This window comes from Piliocolobus tephrosceles, chromosome 1 (genome assembly GCF_002776525.5).
Source record: "Piliocolobus tephrosceles isolate RC106 chromosome 1, ASM277652v3, whole genome shotgun sequence".
In the NCBI taxonomy this organism is placed as follows: Eukaryota; Metazoa; Chordata; class Mammalia; order Primates; family Cercopithecidae; genus Piliocolobus; species Piliocolobus tephrosceles.
The window spans coordinates 173,802,588-173,828,561 of record NC_045434.1 but is presented as its reverse complement, the minus strand read 5'-3'; the positions used below and the strand labels follow the sequence as shown (position 1 = coordinate 173,828,561).

Below are 25,974 nucleotides of genomic sequence, written 5' to 3'. Positions count from 1 at the left end.
AGTTCACAGATACCTTCATCAAAAGCAATATGACAAAGTTTCAAAGCTAATAAATTGAAAGTTCCTAGCCAATAAAGTGCTTTTTACATATTAAATTGCACTTAACTATCCTCATTGTGATTGACAGAAAATACAGGCATAAAATGTGTGGTTATTAAATAACACATAGCACAGTCTCTCCAGTACCTACCATATTCTATTGCCAGTGATCAACTACACCCTTAGCAGAATATTAAAGGCTCTCTAAGATTTGAGTCCAATATAATATTACCCAACACTCCCAACAACACATTTCAAAGTACATTTTTTATTGTTCTCTTTTCTTGACTCATGTTCTTTCATCATCTGTATAATGTAACACAATATAATATAATGTAAGGAGCAGTAACTCCTTACTACTCCATTCCATCTCCTCCTCATTTATTCCTACCACCTGCCAAGACATATATCAATGAATATCTCCTACACAAAACTTCCCTTGATTCACCATTATTCAATTCAACCTAATTCAAACATTTATTATGAACTTACTATATGCAAGTACGTAGGTCTTAAATTTCTGTAGCATTTTGTAATTATGGTACAAATTATTGTGTACATGCATTTTAATTAAGTGGGTACATATCACCTCTTGATCATAAATTTCCTGAGGACAGAAATTTTCTTCTCATCATCATTGTATCCAAAGATACAGACTTTCAATATTAAGAAAAAGCATAGAGGTTATCTAGTCCAGCTTTGAGTTTTTTATATGTGAAACAAACAGAGCCCCAGGAAAGTTAAAGTGATCTACTAACTTAAGGTCACAAAGTAAATGAGTCATAAGATTAAATAAGTTCATATATTCAAAGTGCTTACAGCAGCGCTTGACAGAACATTCATTAATACTATCATAATTATTAGATTAAAAACCGTATCATCTGCCATCTTACCACACTATTACATTGAATAAATGAACTTCACATCCTTTTGTATATACTAATTATCTTGTCTGCTAGCTATTTGACTCCATCTCCCTGTTACCCTATGTTCCACTTTTGCTCTAATATATTCCCAATTGATCATTAAAATAAGGGTCCTTAGCAAATCTCATTCTGTCCACAAGGTTCATTTCTTGCTTTGCCTCATTAAAACTAAAACCATCTTAAGATTCCCTCTAAATCTGTGATGTCCAAAATGGTAGGCACTAGCCAATTACGCCTAGAGATACAGGTAGTGTAACTTAAAATGGGCTGTAAGTGTAAAATACAAATGGATTTTTAAGACTCAGTAAAAAAATCTGTAAAATATTTCATTAATAACTTATGTTAATTGCATGTTGAAATGATATTTTGAATACATTGATTTAAATAAAATATATTATTACTTTTGACTACTTCTTCAACTTTTTTGGGTTTTTTTGAGACAGAGTCTCACTCTGTTGCCCAGGCTGGAGTACAGTGGTGCGATCTCGGCTCACTGCAAGCTCCACCTCCCGGGTTCATGCCATTCTCCTGCCTCAGCCTCCAGAGTAACTGGGACTACAGGTGCCTGCCACCACATCTGGCTAATTTTTTGTATTTTTAGTGGAGACAGGGTTTCACTGTGTTAGCCAGGATGGTCTCGATCTCCTAACCTTGTGATCTGCCTGCCTTGGCCTCCCAAAGTGCTGGGATTACAGGCGTGAGCCACCACACCTGGCCTACTACTTTAACCTTTTTAAATGTAGCTATTAGAAAATTTAACATTACATACTTGACTCAAATTTGAGGCTCTTACTTTTTTTATGGACAGTACTGCTCTAATTATCCTCACTGGAAACTGCTGAGTCTCTATCCAATTTGTAACATAAGCAAGAAGGCATTACTTGTTTTTTTCATCTACAATTCTACAAATTCTGCTATCTCTTAAAAGAACACCCAGAAGCTCTCCAAAAAGAAAGCCAGAAAAGGGAAATTAAAGGAAATCAGATGGGACAAATAGAAAATACCTAGCAAGGTGGTTGACTTAAATCACCTTGACAAGCTATGACATAGACTTGGCAATTTAGAAGAGCATGCACATGTGCAAAGCTGTTCATGCGCCCAGAAATGACCTGAGAAAGCCATAACTCTTCATCTCTGGCTGACCTTGAGGCTTTGAGAAAGTTGGAAGTGAAGGCTAAGGCAGAGTTGTAAATGGCTGCCAGGGCACAGAAAGCATACCCCAGCACATACACAGAGAATCTTGACAATGGCTGAAAGACCTCTTGGTTCAAACATTTAAGGAAACAGAAGGCCAATCTTTAGGAGACCATAAAGTTAACTGAGCAAAGCCGTCAGTGGCTACACATGACAAAGACTACAGATTTTACAGAGTTAGTTCAGGAAATTAATTAAACAAAAAACAATAATACCAGACAACAAACTCAGGAGAAAGGGAGGGAGCTCTGATTTACACAGTCCCACATAATTTAAAAAGTCCAATTTTCAACAAAAATTACAACATGCAAAGAAATAGGAAGCACAGCCCATACAAGGGGGAGGGGGAAGAAAAGAAAAAAGAGCAGTCAATAAAAACTGTCCCTGAGGAAGCCCAGAAGTTGGGCTTACTAAACAAAGATCTGAAATCTATTATAAATAAAACAAAGAACTAAAGGAAATCTTGCCTAATGATCTAAATGAAAGTATGGCAATGCTATCTCATCAAATAGGAAATATCAGCAAAAAGATAAAAATTTTTAACAGAACCAAATAAAAATTCTAGAGTTAAAAAAGTGCCAAAATTAAATTAAAAATTCACTAGAGAAGTTCAAGAGGAGATATGAGCTGTCAGAAAAAAGAATAAGGGAACTTGAAAATATGTCAATTAAGATTATCTAGTCTGATTAACAGAAGGAAAAATGAATAGAGTTTAAGACCTGTGGGATACCACCAAGCACAGTAAAATAAATATAATGGGAGCCTCAGAAAGGATATCACAAGAAATGATGTATGAAATCTTCTGATCTTTAAAGAAAACCAATCAAAAAATCAAATAAGCTAAAAGAAATCAAGGGAGGATAACTTGAGGCCAGGAGTTCAAGACCAGCCTGGGCAACATAGTGAGATCCTCTCTCTACAGAAAAAAAAAATTTTAAGTTTTTAAAAGATCAAAGAAATCCAACCTGTGCACCTAATAAACTTTCAAAAGAAGAGAATCCATCCAGGCATGGTGGCTCACGCCTGGAATCCCAGCACTTTGGGAAGCCCACATGGGCAGATCTCCTGAGGTCAGAAGTTCAAGACCAGCTTCGCTAACATGGTGAAACCCCATCTCTACTAAAAACACAAAAATTAGCTGGGCATGGCGGCACATTCCTGTAATCCTAGCTACTCAAAAGGCTGAGGCAGGAGAATCGCTTGAACCCGGGAGGCAGAGGTGGCAGTGAGATGAGACTGCACCACTGCACTCCAGCCTGGGCAACAGAGCAAGACTCCATCTCAAAAAAAAAAAAAAAAAAGAAAGAAAAAGAAAAGAAGAGAATCCAATGAACTCTCAAGAAGAGAGAATCTTGAAAACAACAAGAGAGAAGTGATTCAGCAGGCAGCAATAATCTTCAGTAAGATTAATGGCTGATTTCTCATCAGAAACATGAAGCCGGTAGGAAGAGTGATAACTGACTCAAAGTGCTGACAGAAGAAAACTTTCAAACAATAATTCAATACCCACAAAAATTTTCTTTCAAAAAGGAAGTAAAACTAAGTGATTCCCAAATAAACAAAAACTGAGATAGCTCATCACTAGCAGAACTTCCCTATCAAAAATACTTACAGAGAATCTTTCAGGTTGAAATGAAAGGATACTAGACATAGGCTCATATCCACATTAAAAAAAGAGCACCAGTAAATGAAACTATATAGAGTAAATATAAAAACAGTATAAATGCATTTCTCTCTCATTTCTCCTATTTTATTTCAAAGACAATTACAGAAAGCAACAATTATAAAACTGTACTGGTTTTGTAATTGTTTATAAAATGTATAAATTTATATTTATAAAAATGTAATTTGTATGAGAATAATATAAAGGGAGGGAGAATAGAACAAAATAGAAGCAAAGGTTTTATGTAACAGTGAAAATAAGTTAGTATTAATCCATAATAGATCATAAATTAAGATGCTAATTGTAAACCCCAGACAAGCACTAAGAAAGTAACTTTCTTTAAAATTCAGCTAAAAAAAAAAAAAAAAAAGAAAATGTAAGTGGTACACTAAAAAATAAACAACACAAAAAAAGCCATAATGGAGGAATAGACAAAATAGTCACAGAAAACAGATGACAAAATGATACAAGTAAATCTTATCTATGGTTACATTAAAGATAAATTGACTAAACACTCCAACCAAAAGTTAGATTGGCAGAATGGATTCAAAACTATGACCCAACTATTTTCTTGGCCATAAACAGAAATAAAGTACTATTACATGCTATAACATGGATGAACCTTAAAAGCATTATGTTAAGTGAAAAAAAGTGTTAAAAGCACAAGGCCAGGTGTAGCCAATCTTTTTTGCTGTCTGTCAGTGGGCAGAGTATCCAGGACTTATTTTCCCAAGGGCAACCCTGCCTGCTCATTTCTGGTTGTCTACTCTAACAAACTGATTAATGGATAGGCAAAATATGGTATGTCTGTACAATGAAATATTATTCACCATAAAAAGAAATAAAGTACTGATACATGCTACAACAGGGTTGAACCTTAAAAGCATTATGCTAAGTTAAAAAAAGTAAGACACAAAAGGCCACATATTGTTTGACTCCATTTATAGAAATGTCCAGTATAGGCAAATCTACAGATACAGAAATTAGATCCAGGGTCTGGTGGGAGAGGGAGAATAGGGAATGACTACTAACAGATACAGGATTTCTTTATATGGTGATGAAAATGTTCTGAAATTAGTAATGATTTTTGCACTTTGTGAATATACTAAAATTTACTAAATTGTACACTTTAAAAAGGAACATTTCAGTCGGGCATGGTGGCTCACACGTGTAATCCCAGCACTTTGGGAAGATGAGGCAGGCGGATCATGAGGTTCGGAGTTCAAGACCAGCCTGGCCAACATAGTGAAAACCCATCTCTACTGAAAATACAAAAAATTTACTGGGCATGGTGGCAGGCACCTGTAATCCTAGCTACTCAGGAGGCTGAGGCAGTAGAATTACTTCAACTCAGGAGGCAGTGGTCACAGCGAGCCAAGACTGCACCACTGCACACCAGCCTGGGTGATAGTGCGAGACTCCATAACAAAAAAAAAAAGAACATTTAATGGCATGTGGATAATATTGCAACTTCAAAAAGATAAAGACTAAGGATAAAAGTAAAATGAGGGAAAAGATCTATCGTCCAATTACTAATCATAAAAGCTGGGGTAGTTATGTTAATAAGACATAAAGTAGACTTCAGAAAGAGAAAAATCACGAAGGATAAAGTGGAACATTTCATATTGATTAAAAGTTTGATTTACTGAGAAGACATAAAATTAAATATAATAGCATCTAATTATACAGTATCCATGTAAATAAAGCAAAAAGTTACACATTTGAATTTCAATACTTCCCTTTCAATAACTGACAAAAATAAGCAGTCAAGTAATCATTAAAGATATAGAAGATATAAGCAATATTTACTAATTTGACCAAAATGACATTTACAGAGTACTTCATCCAATAACAGAAGGATACACATATTTTTTTCCAAGGGCACATAAAAACATTCACCAAGATAGATGATACTGAGAGTAATAAAACAAGTCTCAATCAACATAAAAGGACATAAATATTTTTTAAAAATCACACGGAGTATATTATCTAACCACAATGAAATTAAACTAGAAATCAATAATGGGAAAATTTTTTTTTAAAAAAACTAAATATTTGGAAATTAAATAATAGGGTCCTAAACCACTCACAGGTCAAGGAAGAAATTATAAGACAAATTAGAAAAAACTTCCAGCTTAATAAAAATGAAAACACAACATATCAAAATTTGTGGGATGTAATTATGTCATTTTTTTTTTGAGACATGGGGCCTTTCTCTTTTGCCCAGGCTGGAATGCAATGAATGGCGTGATCATAGCTCACTGTAGCCTCAAACTCCTGGACTCCAGCAATCCTCTCACCTCAACCTCTCAAGTGGCTAAGACTATAAGCAGGTGCCACCATGCCTGCCTAATTTTTTTTTTTTTTTTTTTTTTTAGGAGATGGAGTCTCACTATGTTGCCCAGACTGGTCTCAAACTCCTAAGCTCAAGTGATCCTCCCACCTCAGCCTCAAGAAGCACTGGGATTACAGGCATGTGCCACTGCACCAGGCTTATTAAATCACTTCTAAAAGGTATATTATCGCATTAAATCTTCGAAATTCTTTTAATTCATTTTCTGTTTGGGAAAAACAGCATTTGACAAAATTTAAGCCTCATTCATAATAAATGTTCTCAACAAACTCAGAAGGAAATTTCCTCAACTGAAAAAGAATATCTATGCAAAAGCCTAAATCTGATATCAAACATACTTGACACTGAAAGACTGAATAATTGCCCCTAATATCAGCAAAAAGTTAAGAATGTCCACTCTCAACACTTCTATACCACAATGCACTATAGGTTCCAGCCAGTGCAGAAGGACAAGAAAAAGATATTTGGAAATGAAAGAAAAGGCATACAGGTTGAAAAGGAAGAGGTAAAACAATGTATTTTCAAACATCATAGTTGTGACCTATTACAAAATATGCTACTAGAAAAAATAGTGAAATTTAGCAAAGTCACAAAATATAAAGGCAATATATAAAACTCCATTTTATTTCTATACACTAGAAATAAAATTTTTTAAAATACCATTTATAGTGGCATCAAAAAAACATGAACTTCTGGCCAGGCACAGTGGCTCATGCCTGTAATCTCAGCACTTTGGGAAGCTGAGGCAAAAAGATCATTTGAGGCCACAAGTTCAAGACTAACCTGGGCAACATAGCAAGACCTCATCTCCACAAAATATGAAAATAAAAATTTAAAAAATTAAAAATTAAAACATGAGCTACTTAAGTATAAATTTAACAAAATAGGTATAAGACATGGATACCAAAAACTACAAACATCACTGAAAGAAACTAAAGGCCTAAATAAATGGAAAAATATACTATTAATAGGTTCACGAACTCAATATTGTGAAGATCTCAACTCTCCCAAAGTTGATCTACAATTTCAATGTCATCCCAAGCACTAAGAAAACCAATAAAATTGACAATGAGGAAATAAAATCACTTCAAATGAAAATTAATTAATTTGCACAATCAAAAAACAATTTTAAAAGCAGTATTTAGGATCCTTCATCTAGTAAAAGAAAGAAGACTAAAATATTGTGAAATTAATACTGGTAAAAATGAAAAATGGCAGATAGTCAAAAAGACTAAATGAGAATTTTGGAAAATTTAGTCAATTAAGGTAAAAATCCCAGTAGACGAGATAAATTTTAAATTATTAAGTACAAATTTAATATTTAAGAATTTTCTAAAAACAATAAGTTTTTTTAATGTTAAAAAAAGCATTTAGGAGCCTCTCTGAACCTATTCTGGTTCAAGGGCTGCCTGAAAAATTTAAAGAAAAATAAATAAAGCTCTTAAGAAACATTGAGAATAAAAGTTCCAATACATATCTAATAGTACTGCCAGAAGGTAAGACAGAAGAGAACAGCAGAAAAACAATACTCAAAAATATGATAGCTAAGAATTTTCCAGAACTAAAGAAAACCTTAAATTAAATTCTCAAGTGGAAAGCATACACCCAGTGCAAAACAGAATAAACAAATAAATCCACAGCTCTGTACATCACAGTGTACTGAAATACATCAAGGATAAAGTGAAAATACATAATCATAGTGACGATTTTAATATCTCTCCATTACAAACAGGTAGATTATACAGACAAAAAATTTAATATGGAATTGAATTTCAGAATAAGATTGATGTGATGATGACAGATAGAGCTGTACATCCAACAAATGAGATTATATATTAAGTAAGTAGAGAGCATTCACAACAACTGGATAAGTATCAGGACACAAAGGAAATAACAAAAATAGTATCATAGAGACCTTGTTCACTAGCTATGATGGTTAATTTTATGTATCTACTTCACCGGGTTAAGGGATACGCAAGTAGCTGGTAAACATTATTTCTTGGTGTGTCTGTGAGGATTATTCCATAAGAGATTAGTATTTGAATTAGCACACTGAGTAAAAAAGACCATCCTCACCAATGTGGGCAGGTATTATACCATCTGTGAAGAGCAAGGATAGAACAAAAGGGCAGATTAAGGGCAAATGTGCTCTATCTCCTTGAGCTCAGACATCCATATTTTCCTGCCCTTGAATAACAGAACTGCAGATTCTCAACCCTTCAGACTCCAAGACTTACACCTGGTTCTCAGGTCTTTGTACTCAGATTGAATTACATCACCAAGCTTCTCTGGTTCTGCAGTTTGCAGACAGCTTGCAGGCAGCATATCATGGGACTACAAAGCCGTCATAATCAAGTGAGCCAATCCCCATAATAAATTCCCTATTAAATAACTATATAGTATATCCTATTGGTTCTGTTTTTCTGGAGAACCCTAATACATGACCCCAATGCAATTAATTAAAATACCACAATAAAAGACAATATATATGTATATGTGTGGGTATGTATGTGTATATGTAGGGGGGAGAGTATGAGTATGGGAGAGTGTTACACACACATAAATCTTATGCATCTTGGAATTAAAACAAATCCTAGATAATTCATATGCTAAAGTAGAAATCATAATAAAAATTATAAAATATTTAGAGCCAAATGATTTTAAAACATTATCAATACCTTTGAGATGCCAGTTAAATAGCAACTGGAAGCAAATCAAGTGCCTTAAAGGCAGACATTACAATGAGAAAAAATATTGTAAATTGCAGAGGAGTGGTAAATGCAAAATTCAGGATACCGACTAGTCAAAAAGAAGAAGGAAAAAGGGATTATACTATGCAGAGATTTACAGGACACTTCACTCGGATGGGTACACAGGTGTTCATTAAATGTTACTCTGTAACTTCCCATATGTCTGCAATATTTCAAAATAAATGTTTTTAAAATAAGTGAAAAAAAGTATTTGACTCATAAAGCTAAAATCTCTCTACAAATACAAATAAAAGATCCTAAATAAAAAATTAGCCAATCAAATCCAGCAAAATAGAGTAAAAAATGTACATCCTGACTTAAAAGAATTTATCACAGGAATGGGAATAGTTCAACATCAAAAAGTATCATTTTTTTTACAGACTGTGAAAGCAATATTATATAATAATTTCACTAGACTGAAAAAAAATCCAAAATAACTCAACATTTGGGATTTTTAAAAATTAGAAGGCAACTTTATTAACTCAATAAATGAAAACCCTACAGCCAATATTCTATTACGTTGAACTACATTTGAAATGGCTGATTTTTTTTATGTCAAAAATAGTGGCCCATTATCAGCAATTTCATAGGATTTGATCTAATACTGGTGAAACTTCAGAAGCATAATTTAAAATCAGAAAAAAAGATAAAGATACCTACTTTGTTATCCCTAACATTAAACACTATACTAGGAATTCTAGCCATCAACATAAAGACAAGGCAAAAAAAAAAAAAAGAAAAGACAGAAAAAGGATGGTACTATGGAAGTCAAAACTGTCTATTTTCAAGCAACATGATTTTCCACATAAAAAATACAAGTAACTATTGAAATAATATGTTATTTCATGTTACTTAATGTTGCATTCAAAATTAAAAAATGTGCAAGCAACAAAAATATATACAAGAATGCCCCTAGGAGCACAATTTGTAATATCCCCAAACTAAAAACAACAAGAATGTCCATCAACAATAGAATGAATAAATAGTGGTGTACTCATTTAAGAAGGGAAAAAAGGGCTATTGCCTCAAAAACTACAAGGATAAACTCTCACAAATTAGTTAGACATAAAAGAGTTCATACCATACAAAATAGATTATAGATAGATATAGCTAGATTTCAAAACTTCAAAATATATTGTGATAGAAGTCAAGATGTGGTTACCCTTGGGAAAGGAACAGGGGTAGGTGAAGTGGCTGGGAGACAGCCCAATGGAGCGATCTGGGGTTCTGACAATATTCTAATTATTGGTGATTACACTTTTATGATTTGTGTACTTTATGAATATATGATATAGTTCCATAAAAACTTAATTTTAAAAATCAATAACACAATAAATATATACAAGTTTGTCAAGTAAAATAATCATTTTAAAAATCAATAGCATTCTTTGTTTACCAGAAACAAAAAAATTAGAAAATGAAAAACATGCAGTACTAAAAAGAGCAAAAACAAAGTAAAATATAAACTTCAACTAGACAATCTTTGAAAATTCTATTACATAAAACCAATAGAGGTTTAGTATCCAAAATATATTTAACAAGAAGAAGAAAGCAAAAGACTACACTTTTAAAGGACAAAGGATATTGGTAGTCACAGAAAAGGAAACCTCTAGGATCTGAGATTGGAGTTAAGCAGCCACAATCCAAGGAATGCCTTGAACCATCAAAAACTGGAAGAGGCAAGGAAAGATTCTCCCCCAGAGCTTTTGAAAGGAGCACTGTTCTGCTGACACTTTTATTTTGTACTCTGGCCTCCAGAAATGTGAGGGAATAAATTTCTGTTGTTTTAAGCAACCACATTTATGATAATTTGTTATGACAGTCCTAGAAAACTAACCGGATACCCTGAGACTCAATAGTTCCATTTCTAGATCTACTCCCTAGAGCACTGGGTCACCATTCTATAAGACCCAAAATCATCCTTTTACACAAAATATTTTCAACTTACCTATACATATAACTAAACAATAAACCAATGTCCTAATTAAAGTTTGAAAAAATACAGAAATACTTTATAAGAAAATACATATTTCTAACATGTAAATGCTTGGGCAAGACTAAACTGGAAGATATATTTGCACCTATACACATAATCTATGTGAAACGGGCAATTTCAAATGTGGGATGAAAAGTGTCCCATACTAGCAACTCGAACACCACAAGCAGCATTGCCATTGGTCCATGATTTTCCAAAAAAAGTAAACTCTTAGCAGAGTATCAAACCAAAGTATACTCTTTCCTCAATTTACATGGCAATTGCATTACTGTAAAATGCGTTTTAAAAACCTTTTAAAAAGATTTTGTGTTTATAAATAAAAAAAGATAATTATCAATTGCTATTACATTATTAATCTCTAGTAATTATAAACAAGTTTTTCATCTACATATTCAATGTGACATTCAAGTTATGCAGGATACCGAACAATTAACATCACAGGACTCCCCAACCACTGTGACAAACAAAAGTAGTCCAGTCAATTTCTAAAATGCTCCCTAGGGCACACAATACACCCCTGAGAACCACAGACACAATGATAATAGGAAATATGTGCAAAAGATTCATTGAAACATTGTTTTGAATAATAAAAAGCATTAACTACTAGTATTTAATAAAAAGTCCATTGAAAGGAACAAAAATTACATCACTGTTAATATAAACATATACCGTTTTATAATGACAAAGGAAATGAACTAGATCTGCAAGAATCAACACTGAAAAATCTCCAAAACAGTGAATCAGAAAAAGCAGGCTGCAGAAGAATACATAAAAGTAAGAGACTATTTGTGCAAAATTTAAAAACAAAACTACAGCATAGGTTATACACAGACATACACAAATACTTAATAATAAGTACAAAAATCTGAACAAATAGAATACACTACAACTTCAGGATATTAGTTATCTTAAGGAAGGTAGTGAGGAAAACACGGTCAGGAAGAGGTAAAAGGTACAGAGGAGGCCTCAACTACACGCAACATTGTATATCTTAAAAACAAAACTCTGCAGCAAACATGTAAAATGTATCATTTATTAAATGAGGGGTGGGGTATCAAAGGATTCAGTATATTTTTTTCTACTAATTTGAACTATTTTATAGTTAAAATTTTTTAAAGTCTATATTCTAGCAAAATTTACTACCAACTATGGCTTAACTGTGACTGAGACACTACTCCACAGGAATCTGGATAAGGATCACAAAGATAAATGTTCAGGTGAGTAGTGATTGAAAGAACCCACATCTGTCTGCCACAATGCTATCATTAGTTTGAGTTAGGTAATGAGATGAAGTGAGAATTACATGCAATCCCAAATTGACACTATTACTTTACCTCCAATATCTTCCTTCTATTTTCCCAAATAAGCTCATATAAATGGAAATATTCAATATAAAAAGAAGCGATGAAGCAGCAATAATACTTCTTCCCATCAAAGATAACATGTTTTAAAGATTTAAAGTGTAAGTGATGGAAAATATAATTCTTTTGATGCTCTTTAAAAACAAGTTACTTAGCATACCATATCATTCTCCAAAGATTCATTGAGAAAAGTCACACTTTCCTCTTAGCAATATATTTTCTCTCGTGTCATATGGCTCTGTTGGGCAACATAAAATGCTGTGCTATACATCCAAACCTTTCTGTTTTTACTTTCATATTACTTAAGTATAACACAAATGAGATTACCACTAACACAAAATTTCAGCAAAAAATAAGCATGGAAGGAGTAGGGAAGAACAAGATTGCACACTTTCAACAGGCAATTAGAGATAACACCTAGTTTCCAGTTTACAGAAATTGGGAAAACAATGAATGTCACCACAAAAAGAAGAAAAAATCAGGCAATAATACAACATGAACTATTCTATATCTGAGCCAAGTATCTTCAAAAAGGAATGTTCACAAAAAGATTTTTACAAGAATGAATATTCATAGTAGTATTATCCAATAACAACCATAACCTGGAAACAAGCCAAACAACCATCAACAAGAGAATGGACAGCATCAGAGTAGAAAGCTTCTGCACAGCAAAGAAAACAACCAACAGTAAAGAAAACATACACAATGGGAGAAAATCTGATAAGAGGTTAATATCCAAAATATGTAAGGACCCAAACAACTCAATAGCAAGAAAACAAAAAACCTAATTTTAAAAATGGGCAAGAGGTCTGACTAGGTATCTCAAACGGACAACAGATGTATGAAAAGTTGCTCACCATCTCTAACCATCAGAGAAATGCAAATCAAAACTATAATAAGATATTCCCTCGCACATGTTAGAACGACTACTATAATAAAGCCAAAAAATTGTCAGTGTTGGAAAGAATGTGGAGAAATTGTACACTATTGGTAGAAATGTAAATTAGAAGAGCCATAATAAAAGGTGTATTTCCTCAAATAATTTTAAAAAAGAAAAATTTCCTCAAATAATTAAACTACCATATAATCCAGCGATCTCACTTCTAGGTATGTATCCAGAGGAAATCAGTATACGGAAGAGATCCACACTCTCATATTCATTGCAGCATTATTCACCATACTCATGATATGGAAGCAACCTAAATGTTCATCAGTGAATGAATGAATGAAGAAAATGTGGTAGGTGTGTGTGTGAGGGTGTGTGTGTGTACACTATTCCGATTTCTATCACTATAGATTAGTTTGCCAGTACTTAAACTTCACATTGGAGCCACATAGTGTGTGATATTTAGTATCTGACTTCTTTTGCTCGGCATGTTCTTGAGATTCATCCATGTTGTTGGTCCTATCAGAAGTTCCTTTGAATTGTGGAGTAGTGTATGTGTATACTACAACATATATTGTGTATACTACAACATATTTATCCATTCTTTTTTTGTCAAAATTTAGATACATTTACACTGTACAAAGTGATGTTTTGCTACATGTATATACACTGTGAAATGATTAATTCAAGCTAATTAACATTTTCATCACCTCATATACTTATTTCTCTCTGGAAAGCAGTTCTGTCTGGAATGGACCTGAAAGGGGAACAAGGGAATTGCGAGGGGTGATGGAAGTGTTCTAAATCTTGATCTGAGTGATGGTGACATGAGTGTATGAATTGACCAAAACCAACTGAGGAAAAAAAGGGAACATTGTGGGAATTAAAAAAAAAGAACTGCTCTATATTAAAATGAACTACAAAGACCTATCAATCAAATGATTAAAGGCAACATATAAACCTTGACTGGATCCTGGTTTGAAAAAGTTAACTATGGAATCCATGTTTGGGGCAACCAGAAAAACTTGAATATGAACTAAATATTAAGAATTTCTCATCAATTATCTTAGGTGTAATAATGGCATTGGGGTTATATGGAACAATCTCCTTATTTTTTAATTTTATTTATTTATTTACTTATTTCGGAGACAGGGTCTCACTGTGTCGCCCAGGCTGAAGTGCAGGGGTATTCACAGGTGTGCTCACAGCACACTACAGCCTCAAACTCCTGGGCTCAAGCAATCCTCCTGCCTCAGTCCCCCAAGTAGCTGGAACTACAGGCACCTGTCATCATGCCCAGCTAATATCCTTATTTTTAGAAGACACACGCTGCAGTACTTACAGGTGGAGTATCATTATGTCAATTTTCTTTCAATTTTTAGCAAAAAAAAATTTATACATAAACATACACACACATAGAGATAAATCAAATTAATGTACATGGTCATGGGTTATAGGTCAGTATTCATTGAATTATTCTTCTAAGTACTTGAATGTTTGAAAAATCTCATTTAAAAAGTTGGGGGAAAAGATGCCAGTTTTAATAGATACAGAGTGATCTCCAGGACATAATGAACGAAGAAAAGCAAGATGCAGAATGGCTTATATGCTACCTATTTCATAAAAACAGATATATATATATATATATATATAGTGTGGTATGTGACAGAGAGTTTGTGTATCTGTTTGTATCAAAATCAGTGAAAATGGTTTCTTAAAGCAGATGAGTATAGGTGGGAAATAGTTTAGAGCCTGGAAGCAACACTTCTCTGAGTATATCATTTTATACAGTCTTGAACTTGAACCATGTAAATGTAAAAGGAAATAGACAAGAAAAAAACTAAAATCAAAATGAAGATGTTAAAAATATCTAGGGTCATATAACCTTTCTATTCAATCAAAGTCAAATTAATCAATCAATCAAACATGTTTAATTTGTATATTTGCTAGTGGGGTTTTCTTTTTGGAGGGGGCAGGGGCGTTGTTTGTTTGCTCCTTCTGAGCATCAGAGCCATTTTAAAAGGCTTTTGTTGTTCAGAAATTCAGGAACATTTTGCAGATCTGCTTCTAAATAGTTGTGCAATCCTAGACAAATAATAGGCATGCTAAGCATCGATTTTCTTGGCTGTAAAAAGGGATTGAATTCAATGATTTCCATCTAAGATTTCTCGGAACTATAAAATTCTGTGACTTAAATGTTTGTTGGGGAAAAATATTATTTCCACCTGCATAGTTTTCTTTAGCTCTGATGAGTAACAAAGCTCCATTATACAGTGAATTACAGAGTCATTCACTTTCTGCAATACAACTAATACTCAGGAGAAATGTAGCTATTCCTCCGACTCCTTCAAGCAGTAATCAGTTACAACAGAGTACTCTTCCTCTTAGAAAGTTTGTATTGGCAACGTTAGGGAAGCTGCAGCCAGCCAGTCAGGCAGCTGCACTCACCAGACTGCTAAACATCATTAGCTGGCAGGAGGAGGAAGAAGCCAGTAACAAAACCTATTAAGGCTGAATGAACTCTGAAGGAGTTTCACTAAACTCCTTCAGAGGAGGTCGAGAAAGCTTCGTGCATTCTTCTTGCTAAACTAATTTTACTTTACAAAAAGTTGTCAAAAATGGCAGCTTTGGGAGGAAAACAAGTAAAGCTAGGGCTACGGAGTTTCCGAGAAAAATCTCTGCAGGCTTGAAGGTAAAGGGAGAGCCCAAGAAAATTTCTACTTCACCACCACTGCCTCACACTCTGCCCCACCCACACTTCCCTTCTTTAAGACCTAACAAAAGACCTAAAACAGTCCTGTGACTTCCCTAGGGGTTTCAGTTCTGTGCTGCAGCAACCTCATTCTAAGGCGAGGAAGGCCAGCCAGGAAAGGCGGGATGCTGCAAGCACGGGTTAAGTGGAGCCTGGCCAGCAGGGTGCACAGGAAGGAAATGCAGAGGGCTCCTGGCTGCAGCACCCAGGAGAGTAATGGTAAATATTTAAGCACCCTCAACCCCCAAGTTTTCCTAGGAGATCAAAGAGAAGACAACATATATAAGAAAACTTAGAGAGTAAGGAGTGAAAAGAGACCGAATGGTGAATTCTGGTTCCAAACTGTGCCTGCACGACTAAAATGGGGTGTGGAAAGGGTCTTGCGGGGATTTCCTCCAGAACAGACAAGCTGGAGTATTCCTCTGAACAGGAGAATGAGAGGGTTCTCTAAAGAATGCAGGGGAAGAAGTTCAAAACCCTTGGAAGTATTCTGAGATCAACAAGGGGGATAGAGTTTTCTCCTAGCACGGAGAGGTCCAGCCACTTCACTGGATGAGTGGGGTCTCTGCCCCAGCTGGACTTCCACAGGAGGAGGGAGGAAAACATCCTCTTGAGCAAGTCTGGAGAGTGCAGGGGTGGGGCTGTAAGTTTGGGGAAGGAAGAGCTTCCCTCATTAAGTTGACTGGGCCTTTCTTGCAATGGCTGGCACAAAGTCGGAAGGGTCTGGGGACGGGAGGGGCCTGAAGTGATCTCTGAGGCGTTGGGTTTTTCCTGGAAGGCCCTGCGAGGGAAGGCAAGGTACTTAGCGCAATAACACATTTCAGTTGTTGGGTGTGAAGATTCCCCTTTGAAGACAGAATAAAGAAAGGCCCCTTCATTAATGAGGGGTTTGAAACTGGTCCGAAGTAGTGTGCTTGCAAGGATTCGGGAGGAAATGCGACCCCCACCCCCATATGTGGGGAAGGCGGGGGGCAATAATTCTCTAAGAGAACTGGAGCCCAGAAGAAGAATGAAAAGAAAGCTCCCGCGCTGCGCACATACACTCTCTCTCTCACTGTAAAGTTAGGAGCGAGGAAAGGAACTCTGAAGTGGTTTGGGAACGATCTGAAAGCTCGCAAGCTGGAAGTCGGGTTGAAGCCAGGGTAGCGGAGCAGGAGTCAGGCTTCTGCGTGGCCGGAGTGGAAGGGCGCTCAAGAGTGCGAGGTGTGTGGCAGGACCGCAGGGGCGTGGGGTCGAAGCTCCCTAGGGATGATTCGGAGGGTGAGGTTGATTTGGGGGTGATTCTGGGCTCTCGGAAGTGACCTGAGGGAGTCCCTCAGCCAATGCCCGAGGGTGGGAGGCGCTACCCGTACTCACTGAGCTGATCTCCAGCGCCAGGGCGCACTGCAGCGCTTTCACCTTCGGCATCCGTGCGGGGTGGGGCGGCGGGGAGTGACCCCAGCCACCGGCCTTAGTGAGGCGGGGAGACCTGGGGTTGGGCGGGGACGGGGAGGAGACGAGGTGGCGGCGGCGGTGGCAGCAGTGGCCCCCAGGCCGGGGCCCGCGGTCCAGCCTGGGTCCCGCCGGAGAAGCAGCTGAGCGCGGGGCGCAGACTCGTTGTCATGGCAGCCGGGGGGGGTGGGGCCGGAAGAGAGGCCGCGCGGGGCGCTCCAGGGGCCACCCGTGCGGGGACGCGCTCTGGAGGCGGGGCTTGACGAACGCCGAGCGAGGCGGAGCCGGGCAGGGGGCGGGGCTTCTGAAGGGGCGGGGTGAGGCAAGGCGGCTCTTCTGTGATGTCAAACTGCGCCCAAAGCCAGAGGAAAGGGAGCAGCTGTTTGTATAATGGGACAGTGCTCAGTTCAGAGAGTTGGAGTTCCTGTGAGTTGGAGTTCCTGTAAGGACGTCGGAGGGAAGCCCTGAGTTCCAATGTGGTGATGGCACCTTGGGCTAGTGGCGACCCACTGTGGCCTCAGTTTTCCCAACTGTAAGAGAATAATAATTATTAGACCTCCTATTTCAATTTCATGGTACAGTTTACAAAGCCAGCATGAGGATACTGGGAATTAGAGAAGAGACTTGACCAAATCAAATTCGGAACCAGAACTGGAACCCAGGCGCTCTCAAGTTTAACCTCAATTGCCTCCCTGAGGAGAGGGGCTTGAATCAGATCGTCCATACTCCTAGTCTCCTATTCTGTGATTCTGTTTGTTAGCGCGTTCCCTTTTCCCTTCAAGTTTTCCTGTCTAAATCACCCGTGTATGCATCTTAATGCATATTGCTTAAGTGGAACTGTCCATGAGGGGCCGACAATAAGTCCAGCTGTGAAGGGCCTGGCAATAGACCATCAAAGATAAAAAGAATCTGAGAGACTGCCCAATCCAATCATGCTAAAAATAATTTGTATTGCAAAATATATTATACATGCAGAAGTGTATAAAACACGTTTATCTTAATAATAATGTGAACAATACCTGTACAACTAGTACCAGGTTAAGAAATAAAACATTACCAGCACCTGAAAAATGCCCCCAACGATTACATTGCCTTTCTTGCCCTGAAAGTAACCACTATCCTGACTTTTGTTACAATAATTCTCTTCCTTTTGCCATTCATGTATGCATTTCTAAACAAGATGTTGTTTAATGTTTTCTGGTATCGATAGTATATGAATGGAATTAATACTGTATGTATTTTTCTGTGATTTGCTTCTCCCACTTAATATTATGCTGTGGAATTCAGCCACTGGTGATGCTGTGTAGCTCAAGTTTTTTCCATTGCTGGACAGTATTCCAATATAGATTAATTGATTTATCCTTCCTACTATTGATGATCATTTACACTGTTTTCATTTTTAGCTATTATTAACAATGTTGTGAACATGATAGTACAAGTCTGTGTCTATTAATGCACATGTACTAGAGTATAAGTGGGTTGACTGGGTATTAGGGTTTTTGCACATGTGGTACTTTAAAAAGTAAGACGACACCATTTTCCAAAGTAGTGTACCTATTTATGTTTCTGATGGGGATGTATAAGAGTTCTTACTTTTCCACATCATCGGCAACATTTGTGTTTGGATTTTTAACTTTTGTACATTTGTATGTGTGTATTTTAGGTATTTCATTGTGGTTTTATCTTGCATCTCTGGGTACTGTTGAGGTTGAGTACCTTTGGTTTTGTTAGCCTTTCCATTTTCTCTTATTGAACTGCCAAGTAGTTATCTTGCCCCCTTTTCTGCTGGTCTCTCTCTCAGTTCTTTATATACTCTAGATAATAATTATATGTCTACTCTATATGTTGCAAATATCCTTTCCACTTTGTGTTTGTATTTTAATTTTACATATAGTCTGTGATTAACAGAAGACAAATTGTTGTCATGGAGTATGAGTATTCTCAGTTTGACCAAATAATTCCAAGTTGCTGTCCAGAACGCCGTACCAGTCTACGCTCCCAATGTTTGAAGGCCCCACATTCTTCCCAGGCTTGGCATTATCAAGCATTCTTGTTTTCCCCAACATAACTGACATAAACTGTCATCTCACTATTGAATTTTTCACATTACTGATGAGTCTGAGCATGTCTGTATGTGCTTACAAGATTTTCTATCTTTACGATAAATCATCTGCTCATAATGCTTTACCCCATATTCTATCAGGATTTTTGTCTTTTTTTAGGAGTTTTGTGTATTCTGGTTAGTTAATAAATTAATTCTAAGATGCTACAAAAATCTTCTCTCTTTATGGTCTTTTTATAAACTTTGTCCAGGACTTTGTTTTGTTTGGGGGTTTTTTGGTTTTTTTTGTTTTGTTTTGTTTTTGACAGGGTTTTACCCCTGTCAGCCAGGCTCTGGAATGCACTAGTGCAATCTTGGCCCACAGCAACCTCTGCTTACCCAATGATATGGTTTGGCTGTGTCCCTACCCAAATCTCATCTTGAATTGCACTCCCATAATTCCCACATGTTGTGGGAGGGAGCCAGTGGGAGATAATTTGAGTGTTGGGGGCGGTTTCCCCCATACTGTTCTCGTGGTAGTGAATAAGTCTCATGAGATCTAATGGTTTTATCAGGGGTTTCCACTTTTGCATTTTCCTCATTTTCTCTTTCTGCCATCATGTAAGAAGTGCCTTTTGCCTCCTGGCATGATTCTGAGGCCTCCCCAGCCCTGTGGAACTATAAGTCCAATTAAACCTTTTTTTCTTTCAAGTCTTGGGTATGTCTTTATCAGCAGCATGAAAATGGGCTAATACAGTAAATAGGTACCAGTAGAGTAGGTTTTGCTGAAAAGATATCCGAAAATGTGGAAGCGACTTTGGAACTGGGTAACAGGGAGAGGTTGGAACAGTTTAGAGGGCTCAGAAGACAGGAAAATGTGGGAAAGTTTGGAACTTCCTAGGGACTTGTTGAATGGCTTTGGCCAAAAGCCTGATAGCCACATGGACAATAAGGTCCAGGCTGAAGTGGTCTCAGGTGGAGATGAAGAACTTATTGGCAACTGGAGCAAAGGTGACTCTTGTTATGTTTTAGCAAAGAGACTGGGGGCATTTGACCCCTGTCCTAGAAATTTGTGGAACTTTGAACTTGAGAGAGATGATTTAGGGTATCTGGCAGAAAAAATTTCTAAGCAACAAATCTTTCAAGATGTGACTTGGGTGCCGTTATAAGCATTCAGTATTATAAGGGAAGGATAGCATAAAAGTTTGGAAAATTTGCAGCCTGACAATGTGATAGAAATGGAAAACCCATTTTCGGAGGAGAAATTCAAGGTGGCTGCAGAAATTTGCATAAGTAATGGGGAGCCTAACGTTAATCCCCAAACCATGGAGAAAATGTCTCCAGGCCATGTGAGAGGTATTCACAGCAGCCTCTCCTATCACAGGCCCTGAGGCCTAGGAGAAAATGGTTTCTTGAGCTGGGCCCAGGGTCCCCATGCTGTGTGCAGCCTAGGAACTTGGTGCCCTGCGTCCCAGCTGCTCCAGCCATGGCTGAAAGGGGTCAACATAGAGATCAGGCTGTGGCTTCAGGGGGTGCAATCCCCAAGCTTTGGCAGCTTCCACATGGTGTTGAGCCTGTAAGTACACAGAATCAAGAATTGGGATTTAGGAACCTCCACCTAGATTTCAGAGGATGTATAGAAACGCCTGGATGCCCAGGCAGAAGTTTGTTGCAGGATTGGGGCCATCATGGAGAACCTGTGCAAGGGCAGTGAAGAAAGGAAATGTGGGGTTGGAGCCCCCATGCAGAGAGTCCCTACTGGGGTGCCACCTAGTGGAGCTGTGAGAAGAGGGCCGCTGTTCTCCAGACCCCAGAATGGTAGATCCACCAATAGCTTGCACAATTCACCTGGAAAAGCCACAGACACTCAATGCCAGTCTGTGAAAGCAGCCAGAGGGAGGCTATACCCTGCAAAGCCACAGGGGCAAAGCTTCCCAAGACCGTGGGAACCCACGTCTTGCATCAGCATGACCTGGATATGAGACCCAGAGTCAAAGGAGATCATTTTGAAGCTGTAAGATTTGACTGCCTCACTGGATATTAGACGTGCATGGGCCCTGTAACTCCTTTGTTTTGACCAATTTCTCTCATTTGGAATGGCTGTGTTTACCCAATACCTGTACCCAAATCGTATCTAGGAAGTAAATAGCTTGCTTTTGATTTTACTGGCTCATAGGCAGAAGGGACTTGCCTTGTGTGGACTTTTGGGTTAATGCTGAAATGAGTTAAGACTTTGGGGGACTGTTGGGAAGGCATGATTGGTTTTGAAATGTGAGGATATGATATTTGAAGGGGCCAGAGAAAGAATGATATGGTTTGGCTGTGTCCCCACCCAAATCTCATCTTGAATTGTACTCCCATAATTCCCACGTGTTGTGGGAGGGACCCGGTGGGAGATACTTTGAATCGTGGGGGCTGTTTCCCCCATACTGTTCGTATGGTAGTGAATAACTCTCATGAGATCTGATAGTTTTATTAGAGGTTTCCGCTTTTGCATCTTCCTCATTTTCTCTTGCCGCTGCCATGTAAGAAGTGCCTTTTGATGAGTTCCTGTCCTCTGCAGGGACATGGATGAAGCTGGAAACCATCATTCTCAGCAAACTAACACAAGAACAGAAAACCAAACACTGAGCGTTGTCACTCATAAGTGGGAGCTGAACAATGAGAACACGTGGACACAGGGAGGGGAACATCACACACCAGGGCCTATTTGGGGGGTGGGGAGCTAGGGGAGGGATAGCATTAGGAGAAATACCTAATGTACATGACGGGTTGATGGGTGCAGCAAACCAACATGGCACATGTATACTACCTATGTAACAAGCCTGCACGTTCTGCACATGTATCCCAGAACTTAAAGTATAACATAAAAAAAAGAAAAAGTGCCTTTGCCTCTGCCATGATTCTGAGGCTTCCCCAGCCAGGTGGAATTCTGAGGCCTGCCCAGCCATGTGGAACTGTAAGTCCAATTAAACCTCTTTTTCTTCCCAGTCTTGGGTATGTCTTTATTAGCAGCATGAAAATGGACTAATACACTCCAGCTCAAATGATAATCCTGCCTCAACCTTCCAAGTAACTGGGACTACAAGCGTGTGCCACAGTGCCTGGCTAATTTCTGCATTTTCTGTAGAGACAAGGCTTCGCCATGTTGTCCAAGCCAATTTCAAACTCCTGGGCTCAAGAGAAACACCCACCTCGGCCTCCCGAAGTGTTGGGATTACAGGCGTGAACCACTGCGCTCAGCCATTAGGGTGTACTTTCGTTCATAGAAGTAACCTAAGTTCGATGTAAATCAATCATTTTTGCCTTATATTTGTGTTGTATTTTTAACATTTTAGTAAGTCTTCCCAAAATTAGCTTGGTATGGTGGCACGTGCCTGTGGTCCCAGCTACTTGGGAGCCTAAGGTAGGATTGCTTGAGTCCAGGAGGTCGAGTCTGCAGTGAGTGCTGTTTGCGCTGCTGTACTACAGCTTGGGTAACAGAACCCTGTCCTGTCTCAAAATAAACAAACAAACCGTTTTCCTAGTCCCCAGATGCAAACATACTGTATTTTCTGTTTTCTTGTATTAACTTTATAGTTTACCTTTCACATTTTGATGTTTATTCTATCAAGACTCAATTTTTGTACATGATGTTAAACAGTAATCCAGGATTTGCTTTCTTGTTGTTGTTTTCCCTTTTTAAAAAGCAGGCTAGATTTTCCAACAATACCTACTAAACATTCTGTGCTTCCTCTCATCGATTTGTGGTATCATCTTTCTTACGTATTAACTACCAAAGTTCTGTTTTCAACCTTGCTCTTCTGTTCCAGTCTTCTATTTCTCTATTCTTGCAACAGTACCACACTGCTTCTGTTTATTACTGTGGCTTCTGTTTGGCAAGTCTCCTTTTTTAGGAGACAGATTTAGCTATATGTGATCCTTCATTGCTTCTTTTCATTTTAGAGTAATTTTATCAAGTTCCTCAAATAGTCCAGCTGGAATTGGAATTTTGACAATGATACATTAAACTTATAGATTAATTCAGGGAAATGACATCTTTGTAATATTATGTCATCCCACCCAAGTGCATGGAATGTATCTCTTTTTTTTTTGAGACAGGGTCTCGCTCTGTCACCGAGGCTAGAGTCAGTGGCGCTATCTTGGCTCACTGCAACTTCTGCCTCCTGGATTCAAGTGATTCTCCTGCCTCAGCCTCTGAGTAGCCAGGACTACAGGCACCCACCGCCATACTCGGCTAATGTTTGTATTTTTAGTAGAGACAGCATTTCACCATATTGGCCAGGCTGGTCTCGAACTCCTGACCTCGTGATCTGTCCACCTCGGCCTCCCAAAGTGCTGGGATTACAGGCATGAGCCACCATGTCCGGCTGGAATGTATCTCTATCAGACATATTCTATGTCCTTCACTAGAGTTTTCAAGTGTTGTCCATAGAGATCTTATGTAATTCCTAGGTATTTAACTATAGTTTTTCTCTTTATAATATTGAGAATAGTTTCTGAAGTTTTAGTTATTTTTACTAGTTTGTTTTTGCAACTATACAGAAATTTTGTCTTCATAAGTTAATCTGGCAAATCTGTTTAACTCTTGCTGATTGAAATAGTTTCTCTGTTCCATTGTTAGTATTAATATTATTCTCACAGAGATGATAAGCACTATACTGATTTTTCATTGCTAGCATAACAAATTACCATGAACTTAGTGGCTTAAACGATATAAATTTATTATCTTTTAGTTGTGTATTTCAGAAGTCCAATACAAGTTTTGCTGGACTAACATCATGGGGTCAGTAGGGCTGGATTCCTTTCTGAATGCTCTAGGAGAAAATCCATTTTCTTGCCCTTTCCAGCTTCTAAAACCCATTAGCTTTCCTCAGCTCATAGTCCCCTTTATCTAGCTTCAAAGTTAGCAGTTCCTCATCCAGTCTTTCTCACATTGCATCACTCTGACCTACTCTTGTACCTCACCCTTCCACCTTTAAGTACCCTTGTGGTTACATTGAGCCCACCAAGATAACCAGGGTAATCTCCTTATCTAAAGGTCAGCTGATTAGCCACTTTAATTCTATTGATTGCCTTAATTCTCTTTTCCATGTAACACAACATAGTCACAGATTTCCGAAATTAGGACATGAACCTCTTTGGGGACTCATTATTCTGCCTACCACAAACAACAAAATAAATAATAATTGCATTGCATTGAAGTACATCAAATATGTTTCATAGGTTGTGTTTAAAGTTGTTTTTTGAGTTGAATCTTTCTTCAATAATACTTTATGATGTCAAAAACACTTAAAAGTCATAGTGTTGCACATCTATATAGGGTTGGATCTATAATAACTTCTTAACCTTTCCTAAACACTGTTTTTTTTTTTTTTTTTGGTTTATTTTGTTTTTTTAACTGAGCACCCAGTTCGGGAAATTCTGAATTAGGGGAATCGTAAAAGGTTTCATTTTAGCTGGGCCACATAAGAAAAGTAAGATATCAAATTGTAAAAATCATTAAGAACTTCTACCCCATCTGAAGTGTGAGTTGGGTGCCTCTTCTCTGTGCTCCCTTAACATCCCATTTTATGTATGTATGTATGTATGTATGTATGTATGTATGTATCTATCTATCTATCTATCTATCTATCTTCTTCCAAATATCCATGGGAAAAAAATCCAGTCATAAAAATATTTTAGGCTGGGTGCGACGGCTCACGTCTGTAATCCCAGCATTTTGGGGGGCCAAGGTGGGTGAATCACAAGATCAAGAGATCGAGACCATCCTGGCCAACATGGTGAAACCCTGTCTCTACTAAAAATACAAAAAAAAATTAGCTGGACATGGTGGTGTAGGCCTGTAGTCCCTGGTACTAGGGAGGCTGAGGCAGGACAATGGCTTGAACCCGGGAGGCAGAGATTGCAGTGACCCAAGATCGCACCACTGTACTCCAGCCTGGTGACAGAACGAGACTCCGTCTCAAAAAAATACATATATATATATATATATATATATATATTTTTTTTTTTTTAAATATTCCAATTGTCTCACTTTGTGGATGAGGAAAATAAGTAGTTAGAAGTCAAGTAACTTGGCCTACATCTTTTCCCAAGATTGTAAACTCCTAGTGAGCAGTAACCACATCTTCATTTTCTTTGTATAAAACAAGAAAGTTTAGCATGAAAAAGGTACTCAATTACAAATGTGTTGGATTGAACTGAAGACCCTTGGAAGGGGATTTTGTACCTGAGGATCTCTTTCCTTTGGCTATACTGTTCAATGGACAAAGTTCAGCCTTTGAAGGCAGGCTGACTTGAGGTTATTACTACCTTTACCATTTGATAGCTATGTGACCTTGGCCATGTTGTTTCAACACTCTGAACCTCATTTTCTCTGTGTATGTGTGGTCCTCCTTACAAGTTTGTGAAAAATGTGAAGTCCTTAGCCATGATAGCCCAATATAACGGGCTAAATGATAATAGGTTCATGTTCTTTTCCTTTATATTCTCAGATAAACACTGCCCAAATTTGAGGTGTTTTGAAGTCTCGCCTGATTTGGATTGTTGAAGTTTATGCTATTCTTTGAATTCTCTGAG

General features: G+C 37.6%; 1 protein-coding gene and 1 long non-coding RNA gene across 8 annotated transcripts in view; one reads left to right on the top strand and one right to left on the bottom strand.

The window, feature by feature from the left end:
* Positions 1 to 17,532, bottom strand: part of SPATA6 (spermatogenesis associated 6) — a 186,516-nt gene extending 168,984 nt beyond the window's left edge. For all 7 annotated transcript variants that reach the window (XM_023187716.1, XM_023187715.1, XM_023187718.1 and 4 more), the window contains exon 1: positions 17,277 to 17,532. In XM_023187716.1, the coding sequence (XP_023043484.1) occupies positions 17,277 to 17,327 (51 nt within the window). In that variant the 5' untranslated portion in view covers positions 17,328 to 17,532. The remainder of the gene's footprint in view (positions 1 to 17,276) is intronic.
* Positions 16,627 to 25,974, top strand: part of LOC111523264 — a 74,079-nt gene continuing 64,731 nt past the window's right edge. Inside the window, exon 1 of the long non-coding RNA XR_002725483.1 lies at positions 16,627 to 16,718. This is a non-coding gene — a long non-coding RNA (uncharacterized LOC111523264). The remainder of the gene's footprint in view (positions 16,719 to 25,974) is intronic.